General features: G+C 44.6%; 1 protein-coding gene across 2 annotated transcripts in view; it reads left to right on the top strand.

Annotated features, from left to right (window-relative positions):
• Positions 1-14,863, top strand: part of LOC311298451 (hyccin 2-like) — a 54,174-nt gene extending 39,311 nt beyond the window's left edge. For both annotated transcript variants that reach the window (XM_084421376.1, XM_084421375.1), the window contains exon 12: positions 13,814-14,863. In XM_084421376.1, coding sequence (XP_084277502.1) covers positions 13,814-14,379 — 566 coding nt within the window. In that variant the 3' untranslated portion in view covers positions 14,380-14,863. The remainder of the gene's footprint in view (positions 1-13,813) is intronic.
• Positions 14,864-20,190: the final 5,327 nt, after the last annotated feature.

The raw sequence follows: 20,190 nt of genomic DNA, 5'->3' as shown, positions 1-20,190 counted from the left end.
GATCCAAACGCAGCTTTAATAATAGGGACAATCCAAACATGTAGTCCAAAGTACAGGTGAGGTCAAACACAGGCAGGCAGACCATGCAAACAAACACAACAAGGCAGGGAAAACGGGCAAAAGAGAAATCCACGGAACAGGCAAGAAATCCAAAACCAAGAGACATGAATCCAGGAAAATGCTCAGAGATGCAGTGAAATCAACTAACAAAACTTCGCCTCGAGTGACAGGGTGAACCAGGCTTTTATAGCTAGAGCTAACGAGGCTAATGATTAACAGCTCAATGTAATCATGGCTGATAAGTCCGGGCAAAGGATTATGGGGAATGGAGTCTGTGAAGTAGGGGTGCACGATATATCGGCTCAATATCGTTATCGCGATATCACGCTGCCCCTATGCACGTTTTTTATTATTTTTATTATTATTTTGTTTATGATGCGTCTCGTCCGACACCTCTCAAAAAATACACGTCGCTTAGAGAGGGTTACCTTTTCATGCTACAGGTGTCCCACAGTGGCCGGAGAGAACAGGGGAAACACTTTGTTTCTCTCAATATGACTCTAGAGTCGCTACTCGCTCCAAAGCTAATCACCGCCACTCTCTCGCTTCTCCCTCGCTCTACCACAGTCCCCACACACACACACTTGCCGGCTCGACGCACACACCAGTGCACAAGTATAAACATCAGGCCACCACTTCATGCATTTTCTCAGATCGGATAGCTATCTGATTTATCTAAACGATTCCATTTACACCTGGTCACATAAATGTGTTTTTGCGAAACGGATTTAAATCCGATCTTCAATTCCCGCGCTATATGCAGATTTAATGGAGTTCACGTCACCGAAAGCAACAGATATGAGCTGCATTTTATTGATCAGCAGATCAAAATCAAGATCAAAATCAAAGACCGCAATAAGAGAGAGCGGCAACAGCCCTGGTAAGAACATTTAGTTTCTTTACTTTTAATGATGATGATTGTGTGTTAAGCGTCTGCGACTTACTTTCACTTTGATTTGCGATAGTTTGCACGTTGGCTTGATGAATAGATGCTCAGCTGCTCATCTGTGGCGATGCGTCTTTCAGTAGCATCGTCATATCTGGCTATAACATTACATATAGCCTATAACACGCTCTCACATGTTTATTTTTTTTGCGTTTTTGGGAGGAGTAAAATTTACATATGTGGTTTAAACAACCAGATGCATTTACACTTGTCCAGTTTCGTCTGGAATGCGGCCTATATCTTACATGGGGAGTAAAAGTTTGTTAGCAGAGCCTGCGCTGAAATTGCGTGAAATGAGTGAAATTTTGTGAAAACAGAGTGAAATGTACTAAACAAACAAATAAGTGAGACATTCAAATGGTTGAAAATAAATAACCACATTCCTAGCATTAGGATCCTTTGGAAAGAAATTTTATTTTTAGTCCAGTGATCCTGCATGTCTTTTCTCTCCATCTCATCTTACTAACAATCCAGTGGGTGGGGCCAGAATTCGATGATGTAGAAGTAGGCGCTGATCTGATTCTGCAGAGGCGTCTCTCATCGCACTGTTACGTAAAAATGTGACAAAATCCGAAGCGAATCGTTTTCAGTGCTTGGTTTCAATAAAAGCTATTTTTGGACTAAGAAGGAAGTTTTGAGTTCTGAAACTTACAGGATATTTTTTATAGTACAATGACCAAGGAAAAGATCTAGAAAAAAATTATTTCTCAGTTCATGACCCCTTTAAAGTGTAGTGTGATCTTTTGGAAGGGTTTGCACAGTTTTTGGAGCAGCAGTTTGTTCAGGGACAGAACCAATAGTGGTCCCACTCAATAGTAGTATTGCTCGTGATTAATGGACAGACATGAGTTGTTAAAGGGATTGTTCACCCAAAAATGAAAATTAGCCCATCATTTACTGCCCAGTCATTTTAGTCTTCCTAGGTGTATATGACATTTTTCATTTCAGACGAATACAATAGAAGTTATATTAAAAAATGTCCAAGCTTTATAATGGTAGTGAATGGATGTAAAAAAAATTAAGTCCATAAAGTGCATCCATCCATGATAAAAGTGCTCCACATGGCAGGGGGTTAATAAAGGCCTTCTGAAGTGAAGCGATGCGTTTGTGTAAGAAAATATCCATATTTAAAAGTTTATAGACTAAAATAATTAGCTTCTGGCAGATGGCCTACGAGAGTTGACTTGCGACAAAAGAGTAAAACTTGACGATGTATGACCTAGGATGTAGGAGTAGCGTAAGCTTTGACGCGTCTCGCGGTTCAAACAAACAGGGCTGGGCAACAAACTCAAGCTCCCCTTTAAACATTTCTCTTTAAAAATTGTCGTTTTAGACTTCTAATTCATGACTGGTGTTTTGTTTTGCTCTATCCTCTGTGCTTCCGCGTTCGTCATTACGTTGTGCGTCAGGTCAAGGGTTAGTCTTCCACTGAAAATCGATGCGTATGGCCGTCTGCCGGAAGCTAGTTAAAAGTTTTTACCATCAGGCAGACAGCATAAGTCAGAATAAGTCAGATGGGCCTATAAAAACACAGAGCATGTTCTTTACATACCTCCACCTTGTTCTCCCACCCAATCCCTTCTCATCTGATGGAATACTGATCAACTTCACCTGTTCACTATTACTTCCCTTGTCATGGACAATATTTATACTCACTCTCACCTTACCATCATTGTCTTGTCTCGTCCTGAGTTTATAAGACCTCACTACCTTGTGTCCTCATCTGTGTGTTTCCTGTGATAATAGAATTCATCCATTTTCCTTCAAGTTACTGTGCTCTCTCTCACCTTGATCATTGTGATTCTGTATTTGTCTACTCTGGTGTTCTACGATGAACATCCTCCATTTTCGACAGAAAGACAAAGACATTGTGACAGAAGACAAAACCAACACTGCAACATGGAGCTAACACAGTGACCGGGATTGTTTATTGCTACCATCAAGACCTTGGTGCAAGATCTGCTACAAGCTCTACTAACCTCTCCAACCTCACCGGCCAGTGGCACAGATGGCACCTGTAATCCACCATCTGTTTTGTCTCAATCAACCAGAGCTCCTCCACATACTTCTGCCTCCCATTCTTCTTTGCTACTTCCCACGGGCATCACTTCTAGGTTTGTTTCTTTGCCAGTGCCTTACTCCAGCTCGACAGAAGTCTGCAAGGGTCTTTTAGTGTTCCATAGCCTTGGAGATGGATGAGAAAGCGAAGGTGGCATTTATTATTTCTTGTCTCTCTGATCGTGCTTGCAAATGGGAGTTGGATATGGAAGAAGTTTATTCCAAGATTTATTTATCACTTCAAGGAAGTGTTCACCACAAGTGTGGGAAACCGAGTGTGATGGATTATTCTATTTCCTTCAGAACCCTAGCGGCAGCAAGTGGTTGGAATGAGGCTGCTCTTCTTTCTGCCTTGACATGGTTTGAATCCCAGGCTAAAGATTCAACTGTCTGGTGTTCATGAAACCATGGGGTTGGAGAGATTTATGCAATATTCATTACAGAGTTTTGAACCAACTGGCGAGCTGCGGCTGGAAACCATCATCCTCGACTGTTTCCACCTCTCAAGTACCATCAGTTTGTGCGGCTTAGGAGTCCATGCAAGTGGATTCCTTGCATATTTATGCATCTTAGAGACCGCATTGGAGATAGTCACAGCTCTGCCTGTACTGCGACTTGTCCAATCACTTCCTAGTGGAGTGTTCATTTCATCAGTCATGGTTCCATTCAACAGTACTCTTCAGTTTCCTCAACACTCAGAATGCCAGTGACCGTCCCCACTGCCACTATGTCTTTTGTTACAGATGCCCTTGTTGAGTGCTCTTGGAGTCTGCAGGGAACTTCATCTACCAGTGCCTCAACAAGAGATTTTGACTCTATTTCTTTCATCTAAAAACCCCACTGTCCATTCAGTCTTTCATGGGATAGCCCCTGGTTTCTGGACACATCAAACAGCAAACCACCACCCTTCAATTAGAGAACATACAAAGAGAGAATTGTTTTCTTCATCCTATCAGAGTTCACTAGTTTGATCATCCTAGGGATACCTTGGTTAATCGCCCATGCTTTCCAGCTTTCATGGAAAACCAGGGAAATCCTGAAGTGGAGTCTTTGCTGTCACCGCTTCAGCCTTTCCTCCTCACCGACTCTAGGACTGTGCCATTGACATCCTTCTGAATGCCAAATTGCCATGCTGCCATGTGTACTCCCTTTTGTGACTGGAGCAGAGGGCCATAGAGGAGTATTATAAGGTCGTACATCAGGGGTACATTTGCCCATCCACTTCTCTGATGGTCTCAAGCTTCTTTATGGCCAAGAACTTCCAAATGAAAAGGCCTGACCAACTCTCCATCAGTGTTCCTGGGGGTTATGAACAAGGTGTTTCGAGATTATCTCTCTCAATTTGTTATTGTATACATTGATGACATTCTAATTTTTTCTTCTCTCCTGGAACACTTTAAGCATGTTTGGTCCTTCATCATCTGCGTGAACACAGGTTGTTCCTCGAGCCCCAAAAGTGCTCATTCCACATCATTCTGTGCAATTTCTAGGTTATATTATTAGCCCCAATGGTGTGCAGATGGACACATGAAAAATGGATGCGGACCATTCCTGGCCTCAGCCCCACACAGTCTAGGAACTGCAGTGGTTTCTAGGGTTTTCCGCCAATCGGTTGAGCCTGTCCTGCCATCTTCTGTCTTTGTCTGCCCCATCCAGTGGATGAGAGAATCGCCAAAGCCGTCCTTCAGGGGCCTGCTCCGGTGGGATGTCCCCCAAGTCAGGTCTGTGTTCCCATCTCAGAACTGTCTTATGATTCTGTCAGAGCAAGAGGGTCTGGAAGGGCCCATGTACACCTTCACCTGGAGAGTTCCCATGTACACATTCAGCGAGCCACATGCCGTCATCAGAGCTAGGGTGATGCCCAGGGGTCATCTCCACTCAACTACTAGCCCGGGCAGAATGCTTGGCTCTCAACCCATTAAATCTGAGTACAGCTCCCATCTAAAAAGTCTACATTTCACCGGGCCCCTTCTCATCAACCCCCAGATTAACCCAGATTCATCCTAGATTCAATGTCTCACTCTTCAAACCATTACACACACCTCCTTCTTCCTCCACAGAACCAGGTGGTGGTTGTGAACGCCTTCCTCCTTTGCTGATTGATGGAGATCCTGTCTATGCTGTCAAGAGCATTCTAGACTTTCAGCACAGAGGAGGTCATCTCGAGTGTCTGTGTGATTGGGAAGAGTATGGACCAGAAGAAAAATGGGTGGTTCGAAACGATATCCTAGATCAGCCTTACTTACCTCCTACCACGTGGCTTATCCAGAGTGTCCGGCACCGTGTGGAAGAGGCCTACCCATGAGTTGAGGGTCTTGTACCCTTGGAGTGGTCCATGGGGGGGTTCTGCCATGCATTCCCCTGGTCCTCCCACCCCAATCCCTTCTCAATCCTTTGCCGGAAAAATGATCACCTTCACCTGTTCACTATTACCTCTCTTGTCATGGCCAATATTTAAACTCACTCTTACCTTAACACCATTGTCTTGTCTTGTCATGAATTTGTAAGAAATAACAACATTGTGTGGTGCCTCCTAATCTTCTTCAGCAGCGTTTCCTGTGATCAAAGGGACTGTGTTAGTATCCATCCATCTTCCTGCAAGTTACTGTGATGTTTCTCACCTTGATCATTGCTGTTTGTCTGCTCCGGTGTGTGACAGTTCTAGCATATAGTCTAGATAGATAGTTAGATAGATTGTGTATGATACCTAGTTTTTTAAAAATCTGTTCAGATTTTAGAAGTCGAGTAGTGTGTTCCAGCCTTAAATCTGATCAGAATGTCTGAGTGTGTCTGAGAATGAGTTAGTGATAGAAATTTTTGTATCATATTATTATTATTATTATTATTATTATTATTATTAACAATAATAATAATACAGATGTTGTATAGATACCAGATCAATATATTGGCTTTCTCAAGCCAACATAAAAAATACAAAAACATTTAATATAAACTTCCATCATCTGTCCAGACTACATGTGAAAAGTCTTGTTCCCTGTGATGGAACATGTGCCAGTGATGTATTTGTGTCTGTTCTTTTTCTGTCTTTGTGTTCTTGTGTGGTTCACAGCACACTGTGGGAAATTGTTGCACTCTGATCATGTTGTTTACCGTGTTCCTGTTGGGCACAGACACTAAGAAGCACATCTCCCCCTGTTCTGTTACATCCCAGATTGTTTTGACTTCTCAAGTGATGCAGAATTCAGCCTCACCATCTACCCCAGCCGACACGCCCCCTGGGATCCTGCCGGCAATCATGAGCCAGGAGGGAGGGGCTCTCTCACAGTCACACACGAGGGTAGGCAGGGGGTGGAGTCAGATCATGAAGGCGGGCTTTCCCCCTTAGACTCACCCAATAGACTCCTTTAGGGCACCTCAGCTTTCCTGGAATGTACCTCCCCAAAAAAACTCAGTCATGCCAAGCCCTAGTAGGACATACGTGAGTGAAGCATCAGGCCGTGGCATGGGGCCGTGAAGGCTGTCATTTATTGACATGTCTCCTGCAAACACTAAGTGCAATTTAAACATTGATATTAATGTTAGTAAAATTCATTCATATACATTGTCAAAGCTTCTTACAAAAACGGCTTCTATTAACTTGCATCACTGACACTAAATTTCCACAATTTGCTGAAAGTGTATTACAATCATTCGGCTTATCTCAAATAATTTCTCAACTGAAATCCCTTTCATGCAGACATGAAATTGTCTTACATTCATATAGTGTTCATAAATGAAAGTGTTTAATACATTATGTAAGAACCAATTTCATGGATTGATGAGAGTTTATTTCAGTAGTTGATGAGACATTATTTCTAATTATTTCTCACAATTCGAATTGATATTGATTCAAAGGGTAATGATTAGATTACAAAATGATTCTCAGTGCAGCTTGTTCCCCCAGTTTTGTTTTTTCACACACTAGGGGTCAGTGTTGTCATGATACCAAAATTCAAATCTCATTTAAACTAGAGAGTTGATAGAGTGATGACAGAGAAGCATCTGAGGTTCTTTCTCGTAAAAAAAGCAAAGCTAAATGAGACGTTTGTTATTGTTGAATCGGGTGATTGAAGTTTATTGAAACATGTTCAAATTAAAATAAAAAAATCCATTTCACAAAGGTATTGGCAATATTAGCCTTGATAGTACTTTGTGTAAAAAATGCCATTTAAACAAATATATGTTCGTATTATCTTAATATTAATTGCAATTAAGTGCAGAAATCTGAGCAATTATTAGTTGAAGATTTGAATCAATTTACAGCCCTAGTTTATATCAGTGTCTTAATTTCACTTAGTGTTTTTTTAAAGAGACTTTTCAACAATTAAGGGCCAAACAGCCCTTCTTATTATTCTGCTTTGCATTCAGCTGCATGGACACCCGTTTCATCCCTGAGCTTGTAATTTCATCTTGACCGTTCTTACTAAGCATGCTCAATGTGTCTGATTATCTTGTGTCGAATTCTTTAAACTACATTTATCTGACTGAAGGTGCCTATGGTGGACTCTAACCACCATTTCCTCTGGTGGACTTCACCTAACCAGGGCAACGGCGTCCCGTCCAAGAAGACACTATCACTACCTCAACACTTCAGAAGAGTGTGTAGATCCTTTAGTGCTTCTCTTCCTGAGCTGTGCACCATCAAGACACACTCCCACAATACTCTTTGCAGTAATAAGGTTTATTAGCGTTCGGCCATGTTGGACACAGCAGAGTGAATCGACACACATTCGTACCTTGATGATCATGCTCCAAAATCAGCAAATTACACAAGGTTTGCACAAGCTGAACAGTTCCCTTTCAGTTGGTCACGTTCAACACCACGTCGGACTGAACCAACTAATAGGAATCTGGCTAGAGAGGCCAGTCTACTTCGAGTGTAACTACACGAGCCAATGAACATTGGCATGCAATGATTTGCAGCAGCTGCTCTGCCTTGCAGTGCGGGTATATAATGAGCGCAGCTGCATTGCATCTTCAGCTTTTCACTTCGGAGCCGAGCGTTTCATGTATGCTCTTGTCTGCAAGCAGTGTCTTCTGAACGAGCAAGCTTGTCAAGGAGAACCTCTCTATTTCATCGGTGTTGGTGTCATGGCATGGCAGCGGGGTTGATTTCCTCTTTTTAATTTCTTATTATTTGCCTTTCATTGAGCAAGAAAAGGCTGCTCTCACAGCTGGTAACTGTGCACTGTTCAGAGTGCTGAAAAGCTGTTTTTACAGCTGCTTTTAGTGTGCAGTCTGAGAGTGCCAAAATGCTGTTATCACAGCTGGTAAAAGCTGCGCCTTCAACGAGAGTGGGTGCACATTATCTACAGACTGCAATTCCCTGTCAGTGTTGCCACGATCTTTTCCCCTGTGTGCTTCATCACCAAGAGAGCGAGTCTCCTAAAAAAGCTTACAAGGGTGTGAGTTGCGTTTTTCTAAAGATGACATTCCACCCGTGTGTTTCTGGATGCGGTCGTTTCCTGTCCTCACTGACGGCCACAAACACGTCTCGCGCAAAACATGTGAGACTGTGTTCATGGTGGTTCATGTTTTCACATGAGAACATGACCATGTAGGCACGCTTCTTTAATGATTGAATGGTAATTGGTAATGACATGTGACCACGTGGGTACAACTCTTCTTTCTGGACCTGGACGGGTCTTTCGCTCCTCAGCATATCGTGTGCCGTCGAGCTGCCGGGCTGTCACGGCAACCCAGCGCTTGCTCGGTGCTCTAGGTGCGCAGTCCCCTTGCCTATTCTCCATTGTAGTGCCCTCCCTGGTGGCCACCAGGAGAGGTCTACTTCAGTAGAATAGCTTGGGTGACCTGAGAGGTGAGGGCTTCTCCTTCGGGGAACCAACCCCCTAGGGCCCCTCCCCCTCTAGCACATCACAAGCTGTGAAGCTTCTGGATGGGATTGCTAGTCCTTCAAAAAAAAAAAAAATGGGGGAACCTAGCATTTTATTCAGGGCTCCAGTTGAGGATCCCACAGCAATAGTGTGTGTGCTTATGCTGAATCAGATATGCTTTCCCGGGTCTTTCTCGGATGTACATGGAAAACAGTATGGAACTACATTGGTGCCACCTCCGCCCTGCATGCGAGGCCAAGGCACTCTTATTTCACGAGGGTAGTTCTGAGCCAGGGTTGAGCTGCGCATGTTGACTGACCGTGATCAAGTCACAGCGCAGGCCCTCGGCCAGACGATGTCCACCTTGATGGTCCAGAAGCGCCCCCCTGGCTGGCCTTGCAGAGGTGCGAGAGGTCGTCAAAGTACGCTTTCTCGATGCTCCCATCTCACAAGGTGGCCTTTTCAGCAACACTGTTTAGGACAGAGCCCAGCAGTTCTCCGCAGTCAGTAGCAGACTGCAGAGCTTCCCCCAACGTACCATCAGAGTGCCTTGTGGGCCACCCCTCAAGTCTACTCGTCGCCAAGGGTGTCATCCCCTGCAAAAAAACAACAACTCTGGCACAGCCTGCTCTACTGTGTCTGCCGCAGGAGCGGTCGGTGAAACAATCACCCCTGAGATGGGCGGAGCTTCTCTGCCCCTGTGGAGGGCCGGGCAGCGAATCTTTTGAATCAAAATTCTGTTCCGCCACTTACCACTCTCATATGGCATATGGCAGCAGCAGCAGCGGGCCCACATATTGCTTCTGTGGGCAGGAGTGCCCTTGGAACAGGTGTCCAGGCATGCTGTGGTATTCACAGATGCCTCTGCCTTCGGCTGGGGTGCCACGTACAACGGGCATGCAATGTCAGACGGTGTCAAACGGGTGTGGACGGGCCCCCAACTGCACTGGCACATCAACTGCCTCGAGTTGCTAGCAGTACGTATCATTCTGAGCCGCTTAATGAGGCCGCTACAGGGCAGGGACGTGCTAGTCTGTACGGACAACACTGCAACCGTTGCGTACATCAACTGGCAAGGTGGTCTACGCTCCAGTCGCATGTCGCAACTCGCCCACCATCTCCTCCTCTGGAGTCAGAAGCATCTGAGGTTGCTTCAGACCATTCATGTCTCTGGTGCGCTTAACCGTGTGGCCAACAAGCTATCACGAGCTGTGCTCCCGAAAGCTGATCTGAGAGAGAGTTAGGCCTGTTTGCCTCCTCAAAGACCTCCCACTGCCAGCTGTTTTACTCCCTAACCGAGGGAATACTCGGCACTGATGCATTGGCACACAGCTGTCCCCGGGGCCTTCACAAATATGCGTTTCCCCCAGTGAGCCTACTTGCACAGACCCTGTGCAAAGTCAGGGAGGATGAGGAGCAGGTATTGCTAGTTGCTCCCTATTGGCCCACCCGGACCTGGTTCCTGGAACTAGTGTTCCTCGCGACAGCCCCTCCTTGGCCCATTCCTCTGAGGAAGGACCTTCTTTCTCAGAGACGGGGCACCCTATGGCACCCGTGTCTGAACCTCTGGAAACGCCATGTCTGGTCCCTGGACAGGACGAGGAGGATCTAAGTGACTTACCCCCAGAGGTACTTAACATCATCGCTTCGGCCCGAGCACCGTCTACAAGACACGCTTACGTCTTGAAGTGGAACCTGTTTGTTGAGTGGTGTTCCCCTCACCGAGAGGACCCCCGAAGGTGTTCGATAGGGTCAGTGCTTTTCTTCCTGCAGCAAGGGTTGGAGCGAGGGCTGTCTCCCTCCACCCTCAAAGTACATGCTGCCACTATTTCAGCATATCACAACCACATAGTTGGCAAATCAGTAGGGAAGCACGACCTGGTCGTCAAATTCCTTAGGGGGGCGAGACGATTAAATCCTCCTCGACCCCCCTCCATACCCTCTTGGGACCTTGCCCTGGTGCTTTGAGCACTTCAGGATGCTCCCTTTGAGCCTCTGCAGACAGCGGACTTAAAGCTTCTGTTCATGAAGACTGCTACTGGTTGCACTGGCTTCTATCAAGAGGGTAGGGTACCTGCAGGCATTTTCGGTCGACGAATTGTGTCTAGAGTTCGGGCAGGGTGACAACCACGTGGTACTGAGACCCCGGCCTGGCTATGTGCCCAAGGTTCCTACCACTCCTTTCAGAGACCAGATGGTGAACCTGCAAGCGCTGCCCCTGGAGGAGGCAGACCCAGCCCTGGCTTTTCTCTGTCCTGCTCTCTTACCAAGCACAAGGTGTGCCCTGCCCGCTCAGGTTGCTTGCACGAGAGGTGTTGCATCCTCCTGGGCACTGGCACGTGGTGCCTCTCTAACAGATATCTGTAAAGCTGCGGGCTGGGCGACATCTAGCACATTCGCTAGGTTTAATAGACTACGTTTAGAGCCGGTCTCCTCCTATGTTCTCACCCTAAACGGGTAGAAGCACTGAGAGGCCCGTCTCTGTCAGGTTGCTGTGCCCTACTGTGCGCTTATATTGTTCCTGAGTGAAAAACCTGTTGAGTCCTCCACCACCCTCGGAGCCGGACGTGGTGGAACGTTCAGCGCCAGGCCTTTATCTGTTGAATCCTTGAGGACCGGGTCTAGGCTGGGTGACACATCAGTGACAGACGCTCTCTGTGTAAACACTCTCCTGTCGTCCTTCCAGGCAAGAAGGGGCAGGAGACTTTCACAGGGTTCTGGATGGGGTCAGCAGCTGTGGTGCTTTGGTAGGGATTCCAATTAGTCGGTTCAGTCCCATCGCCACAGCTCCTGTACCCCACTGCGCAGCCAGGTCACCTGCTCGGCTCCTCGGCGAAAAACTGAAGATGCAATGCACCTGCTGCTCATTATATACACGGGCTGGGAGGCAGAGCACCTGCTGCAAATCATTGCATGCCAACGTTTATTGGCTCGTTTAGTTACACTCTAAGTAGATTAGCCTCTCTAGCGAGATTCCCATTAGTCGGTTCTGTCCAACGTGGCGTCTCCGTTCCCTCCTTCAGGGAACGAGGGTTACCTACTTAACCGAGGCGTTTCTACACTTTGATTGGTTACACTTATCTCATTCAAAAATAACCACCACATCTGTCAACTGTTTAATAGAAACACATTAAGATCACTATGTGGGTGAACTAAAGAAAACATCTATCACAATAACTCTGAATAACAGCAGTAGGGGGTACTCTAATACATCACATACTCAATGTGATGTTTTTATTAAAGCTGTGGATTTACAGATATTACTAACTTGAATATAATGCTGCAAATGCTGCGAGTTTAGCTGTAATTTACCTTTATCTCTGTTTCCTCATTGTGTAATTTAGTCATTGGCAGCCAGTGCTGGGTAGATTACTTACAAATTGTAGACAGTTACTGATTTAAGTGGAATCTGATGACATAATCCAGAATACATGTCATCAGAAACTACCCAGCACTGTTGGCAGCAATAGCAGAGAGTTCATTTTGATTCCTGCTTGCTTTCATTTCACTTTGCTGTTGCTCCATACTATAGCTCAATGCCAGAGGATCAGAAAGCTCCCTTTACTGTAACGGCCATATTTCTTTTTGCATCCCACCTGTAGTCAGACTGAGGCTGTGAGACGTTCATCTCTCCTGTTATTTTTACTGAGGGAACACGGGCTGCAGTCCGGGTATCTTTCCCAGCACATTCATCTCAAACCCACATGGCAAAATGTATCACCTGTGCAGTTCAAATAATGAACACCCAACACACACATCATGTATCTCTGGTTCGAGGGCAGTTTGTTGATCAGGAGATGTTTGCACTCCTGAGAGGGATCAGGGAGCATGTTTGCAAGTGTACTGGTCACATGTGCATGTTCCCCGTCCTTCCGAATGCTTGAACAACTCATCAGCAAAGTGTGTGTATATATATATATATGTGTATATGTATATGTATATATATGTATATGTATATAGCCCCTTTCACACAGCGCATTGAACCTGGGAAATTGCCGGCAAATTGCCGGAACGCCTTCTGTGTGAACGCAAACATGACCCGGGTTTAATGCCGGGATCGATGCCGGGTTGGGGACCTAGTAACATTGCCGTGTTCAGTCCCGGAACGCGCGCTGTGTGAACAAAAGCCGTAATAATGCCGTGTCGTAGTGATGACGCTGAAGCCGGGATCGTTCGCCAGCTGTGAAACGGTACGAAATGCGCAATTTTATGATCGAATCAGAGAAATAAATGCACAAGCGTGGTTTCGCAGCTCATAAGCAAACTGAAGACGCTGCTGAGACATTACAAGTCACATCGATGTCACGTGTCTTTCCGGGACATACACGGGTTGTGTGTGAACGCGCTCTCTGATTCCGGAAAATCGCTGGCAGTGTGAATGAACCAAAATCAAATGAACCCGGGTCAAATCCCGGGTCACATTATCCGTGTATTTTCCGGAATCTCTGTGTGAAAGGGGCTTATGTGTGTGTGAAAGTTCTATGAGTTTATCAATCTGTGTCAGTTTAATAGCGAACCTAGAAGTGCACAATATCGAACATATATGTGTGGTCTAGCCCTGGCTCCTTGGTCGAAGCTATTAATACACAGCCAATGAAATCATACAATCTCACAGATCTGATCGTATATTTAAGCGCATCATAGTTTGTTTGTATACTGGTTGTCAGATTATTCACCATGCAGGACAGATCTGACAACTACAATCGTTATGTAGAGAATCTTGCTCTTCTGTTACTTCCTTTGCAACAGCATTTACTTCCTGTCTGCAGTGCTGAATGGAGTGGAATTGTGTTTATGACACATTTTGAAGGAGACAGATCAAAAAGAAATTTGATCTCTTATGAGTGTGATTTGAGATTTCATCTTCATTCTTTTGTCTGCATCATTTCTGTCTGTCTGTCTGTCTGTCTGTCAGATCCAGACCAGCCCAGCAGAGAGGAAGAGTCCTTCATCCTGAACGATCCCGATGAGGGCTTCTCGTCCGGAGCATCCAATAGCAGCCAGCCAAGCGGTTTCCGTGGGAACGCGGTGCCAGGTGTGTCCGGCCGAGGGAGCAGCTGTAAGAAGAGCCGCATGTCCACAGAGAAACACTGGGACGCTCGCAGGAGAGCCCATCCGTGTCCAGCTCCGGTGAGCAGCAGCACCTCCTGCACGGCTCTCGACCGCAGGTCAGCCGCACCTGATGTGGGCTCGACGGCTCTCGACCGCAGGCCTGATGTGGGCTCGACGGCTCTCGACCGCAGGCCTGATGTGGGCTCGACGGCTCTCGACCGCAGGCCTGATGTGGGCTCGACGGCTCTCGACCGCAGGTCAGCCGCACCTGATGTGAGCTCCACCGCAGAACGGAGCTCAACTGTTGCTGAAGCACGCAGATACTCCAAGCTCAGCCTGCAGGAGCAACATCTACCCGAGACAGAGCTGCTCTCACCCAAACACTCCCGGTCGCCCAGCTTCAACATGCAGATCATCACACAGGTGTAGAACTGGATCCTCCACCACATCTCTGAACACTTAGTTTGACTGTCAATTCTCAAAAGAATAATTTACCCTAAAAATGGGAATCTTCATTATTTACTCAGCCTCATGATATTCCATACCTGTACTGTTTTCTTTTTTTCCATGAAACATAAAAATGTGGTCCAAACTAGGAATGTGGCTGGGAACAGCTCTGCATGATTCATGAAAACATGACTTTGGAAAAGGGGAGAGTTATGTATCAGAAATGGCTTACATTTGGGGCCGTTTCTCACACAAAGCTGCAAAACAAATAGAATACTTCCATGGTGCTTTTTGGAAGGGAAAGAAAGTCGTACAGGATTGGAATGACTCAAGAGTAAATTATATGTTTTGTTGTTGGCTGAACTAATGGTGCGTTCCATTTGTCCTCGGAAGTGGGAAGGTCTTAGTTCTCTGTAGGAACCTTTAAAGGAACACTCCACCGTTTTTTCATATTAAACTATGTTATTCCCTTAACTAAGACGAGTTGATACACACCTCTCTTGTCTCAGTGTGCGCACTCAATCGCTCTGGCGCGCGGCGACACTTTGATAGCACTTAGCTTAGCCCAGTTCATTCATTAGGGACCAAACAGAGATGAAGCTAGAAGCGACCAAACACCTCCACGTTTTCCCTATTTAAATACAGTTACACGAGTAGTTACACGACCAAGTATGGTGACACAAAATAAAACGTGGCGCTTTTCTAAGCGGGTAAAAAGGATAACTATAATGTATGGCAGAATAGCACTGGGAGCACTTCGACTCGGCGCAGTAATATCATCACTCCACTCTCACTTCTGTCATTAGAACCAACGTGACTTTTTACTGTGCCGAGTCGAAGTGCTCCCAAGTGCTACTCGTGTAATTGTATTTAAATAGGGAAAACGTGGAGGTGTTTGGTCGCTTCTAGCTTCATCTCTGTTTGGTCCCTAATGAATGAACTGGGCTAAGCTAAGTGCTATCAAAGTGTCGCCGTGCGCCAGAGCGATCGAGTGCACGCACTGAGACGAGAGAGGTGTGTATCAACTCGTCTTAGTTAAGGGAATAACATAGTTTAATATGAAAAAAACGGTGGAGTGTTCCTTTAACTGGAACGCTGACTCGAGTCAGTTGCAGCTGGGAAACGGCACAACCCTGATTCATTCCCAGCTCCGACACGCCTCTTCCGAGGTAAACGGAGCGCAGCTCAATCCCTTAAACCCAAAGCAGCGAACAGACAGATTTGAGTGTTCCTCTCAGTGCCAGACCAACGTGAAGGGTGAATCCTGAGATGACAATCAGCAATAAATGATCCATAGTCATCTGAAAGATTTGAATGTGTTAGTGTAGCGTCTAATGCCTTTCTCTTATTTGGATCATATTTTTCATTAGTTGTTTTTATGTCAGTATTTTGAAATACTTTCCATAAAATTTAATTCCAAAGAATGTTTGTTTATGACACAGACCTGTTGCTTTTACTATTGCTTGCTAGCTTGATTCATTTACAATTAGTTTATGCCATTCAGAACAGCCTATAGATATACAATATATACAACTTTTGACCAAAATCAGAGAATGTTTCCTTCTTGTAGAGACTAGCGGGTTTCAGCAGTAATGAGTCCATGAACTTCAACATAAATGATGATATTTCTTGTTTAACTGTGTGTGAATAATGTAATGTACTGTCTGATCATTCAGTCCAAAGGCAACATAATATACATGTGGGCGGTCGGTGTTGTATTTTGAAGACACTTTTATTCAAAGCCATTCCTGAAAGGTTTCAGTGCTGTTCATAAAGTAGAGGTCCATGGATCTGCTGTCGGCATCACATCTGTCTTCATAGAGATGGTCTGCGGGTCAGGCTGTTCTGGGACTGAGGAACGTGTGATCGGACATGACGTTTGTTTCTATAGACGGCCACACTGTCCAGCCTGTATCTGAGGCTCACGTACAGATATAGATCTAGAACCTCTTGAGAAACAGCAAAAGATGGGTCTGTGCTGCTGTTGTGTGTTGTTATGTGCATTATATGTGCTGTAGTCACTCTCTTTGGTCATAAAGTCACATTACTGTGTGTGTGTGTGAGAGAGTGTGTAAGGTCTGTCAATGTGTTGAGTGTTTCAGCATAAATGTGGATCTGTATGATGTATTCATCTGATAGTTTCAGGCTTCACAGCATGAGGTCCATGATGTTGAGTCTCTGTTTCTATCTTTCACATGCACACAGCTGAAGTGTGTGTGTGTGTGTGTGTGTGTGTGTGTGTGTGTGTGTGTTAGCTTTCACATGCACACAGCTGTAATGTGTGTGTGTGTGTGTGTGTGTGTGTGTGTGTGTGTGTGTGTGTGTGTGTGTGTTAGCTTTCACATGCACACACAGCTGTAATGTGTCAGTTAATGTCAGCATGACATCAGTCTCATATCTCAGTTTAATATGTCTCCGGTGTGTGTATAGTGGTTGTTGTTGTAATCAAAGCTCCCAACACTGAGGTCCACTTCACATACCGATGCTGAAAAACAACATGTGAGATTATACTGTGAATAAAACATGTCAGCATTAACTGTGATAAGTGTCATTGTGTTTAAATTATCTTGAAATCCAGTGCCTTGAAAAATAACCCAATACCTGGACTTGTTCTCTGTCATTATTGCATACATTTGCACTATAATCTTCTGAGCCTTCTTCAGAACTTCAGAGTTTAAGTTAATAACTAATGATCGTTGCGACGGAAGTGAATCAATCAAAACCTACTTTAGCTGGACAATAACTTTATCCTGGAGCTGCTGTAAAGCCTAAACAATCTCCGTTACTGTAATCTCCTGTTATCTCTGTAAAGCTGCTTTGGAAGGTAAAAAGCGCTGTATAAATGAAGATGACTTGACCAGCAGTAAGCATGGAACACAGTTTGTTGTTGTGGGAAGAAGGAGGTGGGAACCGGCGAACATTCAACAAACTTTAATAATAAAATAAACCAATGCAAAATGAAAATAAAGACGGCAGCCCCTCACGGGCGACTGCTGCCACACGTAATAGATCAAAACATCAAATAGTCCAGGCCTGGTCCTGTCTCCCTCTTCACTGTCGTCGCTCCTCCGTGAGAGATACGAGACCGGTGTGTCGCTCATCATCATCATCTTCATCATCATCTTCATCATCTTCTTCATCATCTTCATCATCATCATCATCAATCACGCCGCTCTCTCTTGGCCCTCGGCCTCGTCCTGCTCGCCACAAAACAATATAGCAGATATTTCAAACAATAGATGAATATAGAAATAAATACTAGTTTGAAGCACTCAAGATACATTGCAAGTGTACATAATGTGATTATGAAAGAAAAATGGGTGTACGATAATGTAAATTCTTTTTAAAAGGGATACTTCACCGATTAGGGTTAGGCTTTGTATCAGCAGAAACCCGGCAGTATTTTGGAGTGACCGTGCTTCCCTCCCTCATGCCCCCCGAGACCACAGATTTCTGTATTGTGTGTCTGATGATGCTAAATGACCATTTTTGTGCCATCTGAGGTTTTTTTTCCAGAGGCTCTTGTGGCCAGAGGCGAGAGACTCCAGCCAGTAGGAGGCGCTGTTCCGCATGTCTTCAACCCGCCCATAGGTTGGGCTGTACATCTCGGTACAAAGCAATTTAGCACCATTTCGATGGAAAAAACGTTAGTATTTAAATTAATTTATCGTCATGGAGACGCACGATAAAACGCCGTCTTTTCAGTTTCGAGTCAAATAATAGCTTAGTTGTATAATGTCTTCCGATACTGCCCTCTGTAACCGGTAGGCGTGGCTTGGGAGTGTCCTCCTAGGGCAGCGAAAGCAAGTGCATTCTGGGAGTTGTTGTCTTTCATCCACATGAGCCAAAAATACATTCTCTGGCTTTTCTCAGTCTAAAAAGCTCCAACTTCTAAAATAATTTCACATTTCTACTACAGAAATGACCCAGCGGTGAAATATCCCTTTAACATGAATACTGACCCTGACAAGATCTTCCAAGTCTTTGCTCAGGAAGGGGATCATGGGAACGTCTGTTTGGAAAGTTTATTGAGATAGCCATGAAGAAGTGCAGCTTTGGTACAGTTAGGTCTGTTCTGGCCTAGTGTCATACGAGGATGAAGATACAACAACAACAACAACAACAACAACATATCATTTGAATGTTTACAAACTCTAGTTTTCATATTTGGTGTCTAATATTCAATACGATTTACATAGGAACAATAATGTAATAATTTGCAATAAGAGTATTTTCAGAATCATAAGGCATGATCAGACCTTTATTTTGAAATAATGAACGTGATAAATCATGAAAGATTGTTTTGAAACCTCAGTTTGTTTTTATGTCAAGAGTTCAAAAAATAACATTCATTCTAATTTGAGAAAAAAAGGTCAATTTTTTTTTAAATATAAAGAAAACACTATTCTCCATCTGTGACATGCCTGTGTTCTGTCTGCATGTTGGGTTGACTTCGTATCAAATACGGCCATACCACGTCTCAATCTACTTCATAAATTGTAAGATGTTTATGGAAATATTTTGTTAAGATAACTCATACCATATCTGGAAATGGAAGAGTCCTTATGTATTCACCGATAGAGCCTGAATTGGTACTGCGCCCAAACAAAATCTTACTAAAAGCTCACTTTTTGAGATATCAACATAATATTTAGAACACAACTTGCTGTAAAATATATGTATTTTTGGCTTACCTTGAATTTGTCCTCTAAACAGGAACTGAGAACTGGGAGCAAACGTTCCCTTTCATTCGTGGTCCAGGGCCGGACATGGAGGTCGAGTTGATTGTTTATTGTTGTTTTACATGTGCCGAATCGGCAAGTGTGTGTATGGTGTTGTTTGAACTGTATGAATGGCGTCGGCTCACTGTGTGCAGAACTGTGAAACACCTGAACAGCACGATTCAGTCCAACATTACCAGTCTGTGATCCAGCAGGAGTTGATGTAGTGCAGACAGGAACGACTCCATTGAAGCCGTACTTTTCCGAATACCGGCGTGGCGTCGGTGCTTTTCCGCTTTTATATGGGACTTCACTGCTTTAATTCCCATCGTCCCAAGTTTAAAGGTTTTTTGGCTCATGTTGCAAGTCGCCTCAAACTCGTTTCTTGCACCAGCTAATCATTCTCTATACTTCACATGATCTTGGGGCCAAATCGCACTGAACTTGCATTTACCCATTTCTTCTCCGGTCTTCCTTTCGCGAGCAGGAGACAGGCGTAATACGCTGCCGACGGAAATAAGTCACGTGAACAAGCAAATCCACAAAGAAAGATACTAAAAATCATACAACACTAATTAGATAGTTTTAATTTGGTAAAGTATAAAGATATATTGAAGTCAAAGTGTCATCTAAAATTTAAGACCTCTAATAAATAAAAATACGACTTTTTAAGACAACGCGGGAACGCGACGCTTCCGCACCAGCGCACGGATCCCAGTTAACTCTTTCCACGGAAGTTATTATTTTTATTTTATTTTTTAGAAAAGTTGCCAGCCACTGCTAGCATTATTGATCATTTTCACAGTTTGATCCAGAGATTATGTACTCTTTCAGAAGATGTGTAATAGCGCCCCCTGCCGTATAAGAGTGAAAACATGGACTGCTGGGAAATTCTGTCAATGGCGGGAAAGAGTTGAATATCTGGCTGATCAGAGCTTGAGTGAATACAGCAGCTAACCAAACGCCTAAAGCTCGTGAACGGCTCAAACTGAAATTACTGCAGGAGAGTTCGGTGTACAAGCGCAACAGATGTAATGAGAAATAGAAACAGGTTATTCTTGCCTTCAGATAT

The sequence above is a fragment of the Rutilus rutilus genome (assembly GCF_951802725.1).
Source record: "Rutilus rutilus genome assembly, chromosome: 10".
Taxonomy (NCBI): domain Eukaryota; kingdom Metazoa; phylum Chordata; class Actinopteri; order Cypriniformes; family Leuciscidae; genus Rutilus; species Rutilus rutilus.
The sequence above is the reverse complement of the archived record's forward strand: the minus strand, read 5'-3'. Positions and strand labels throughout refer to the sequence as shown.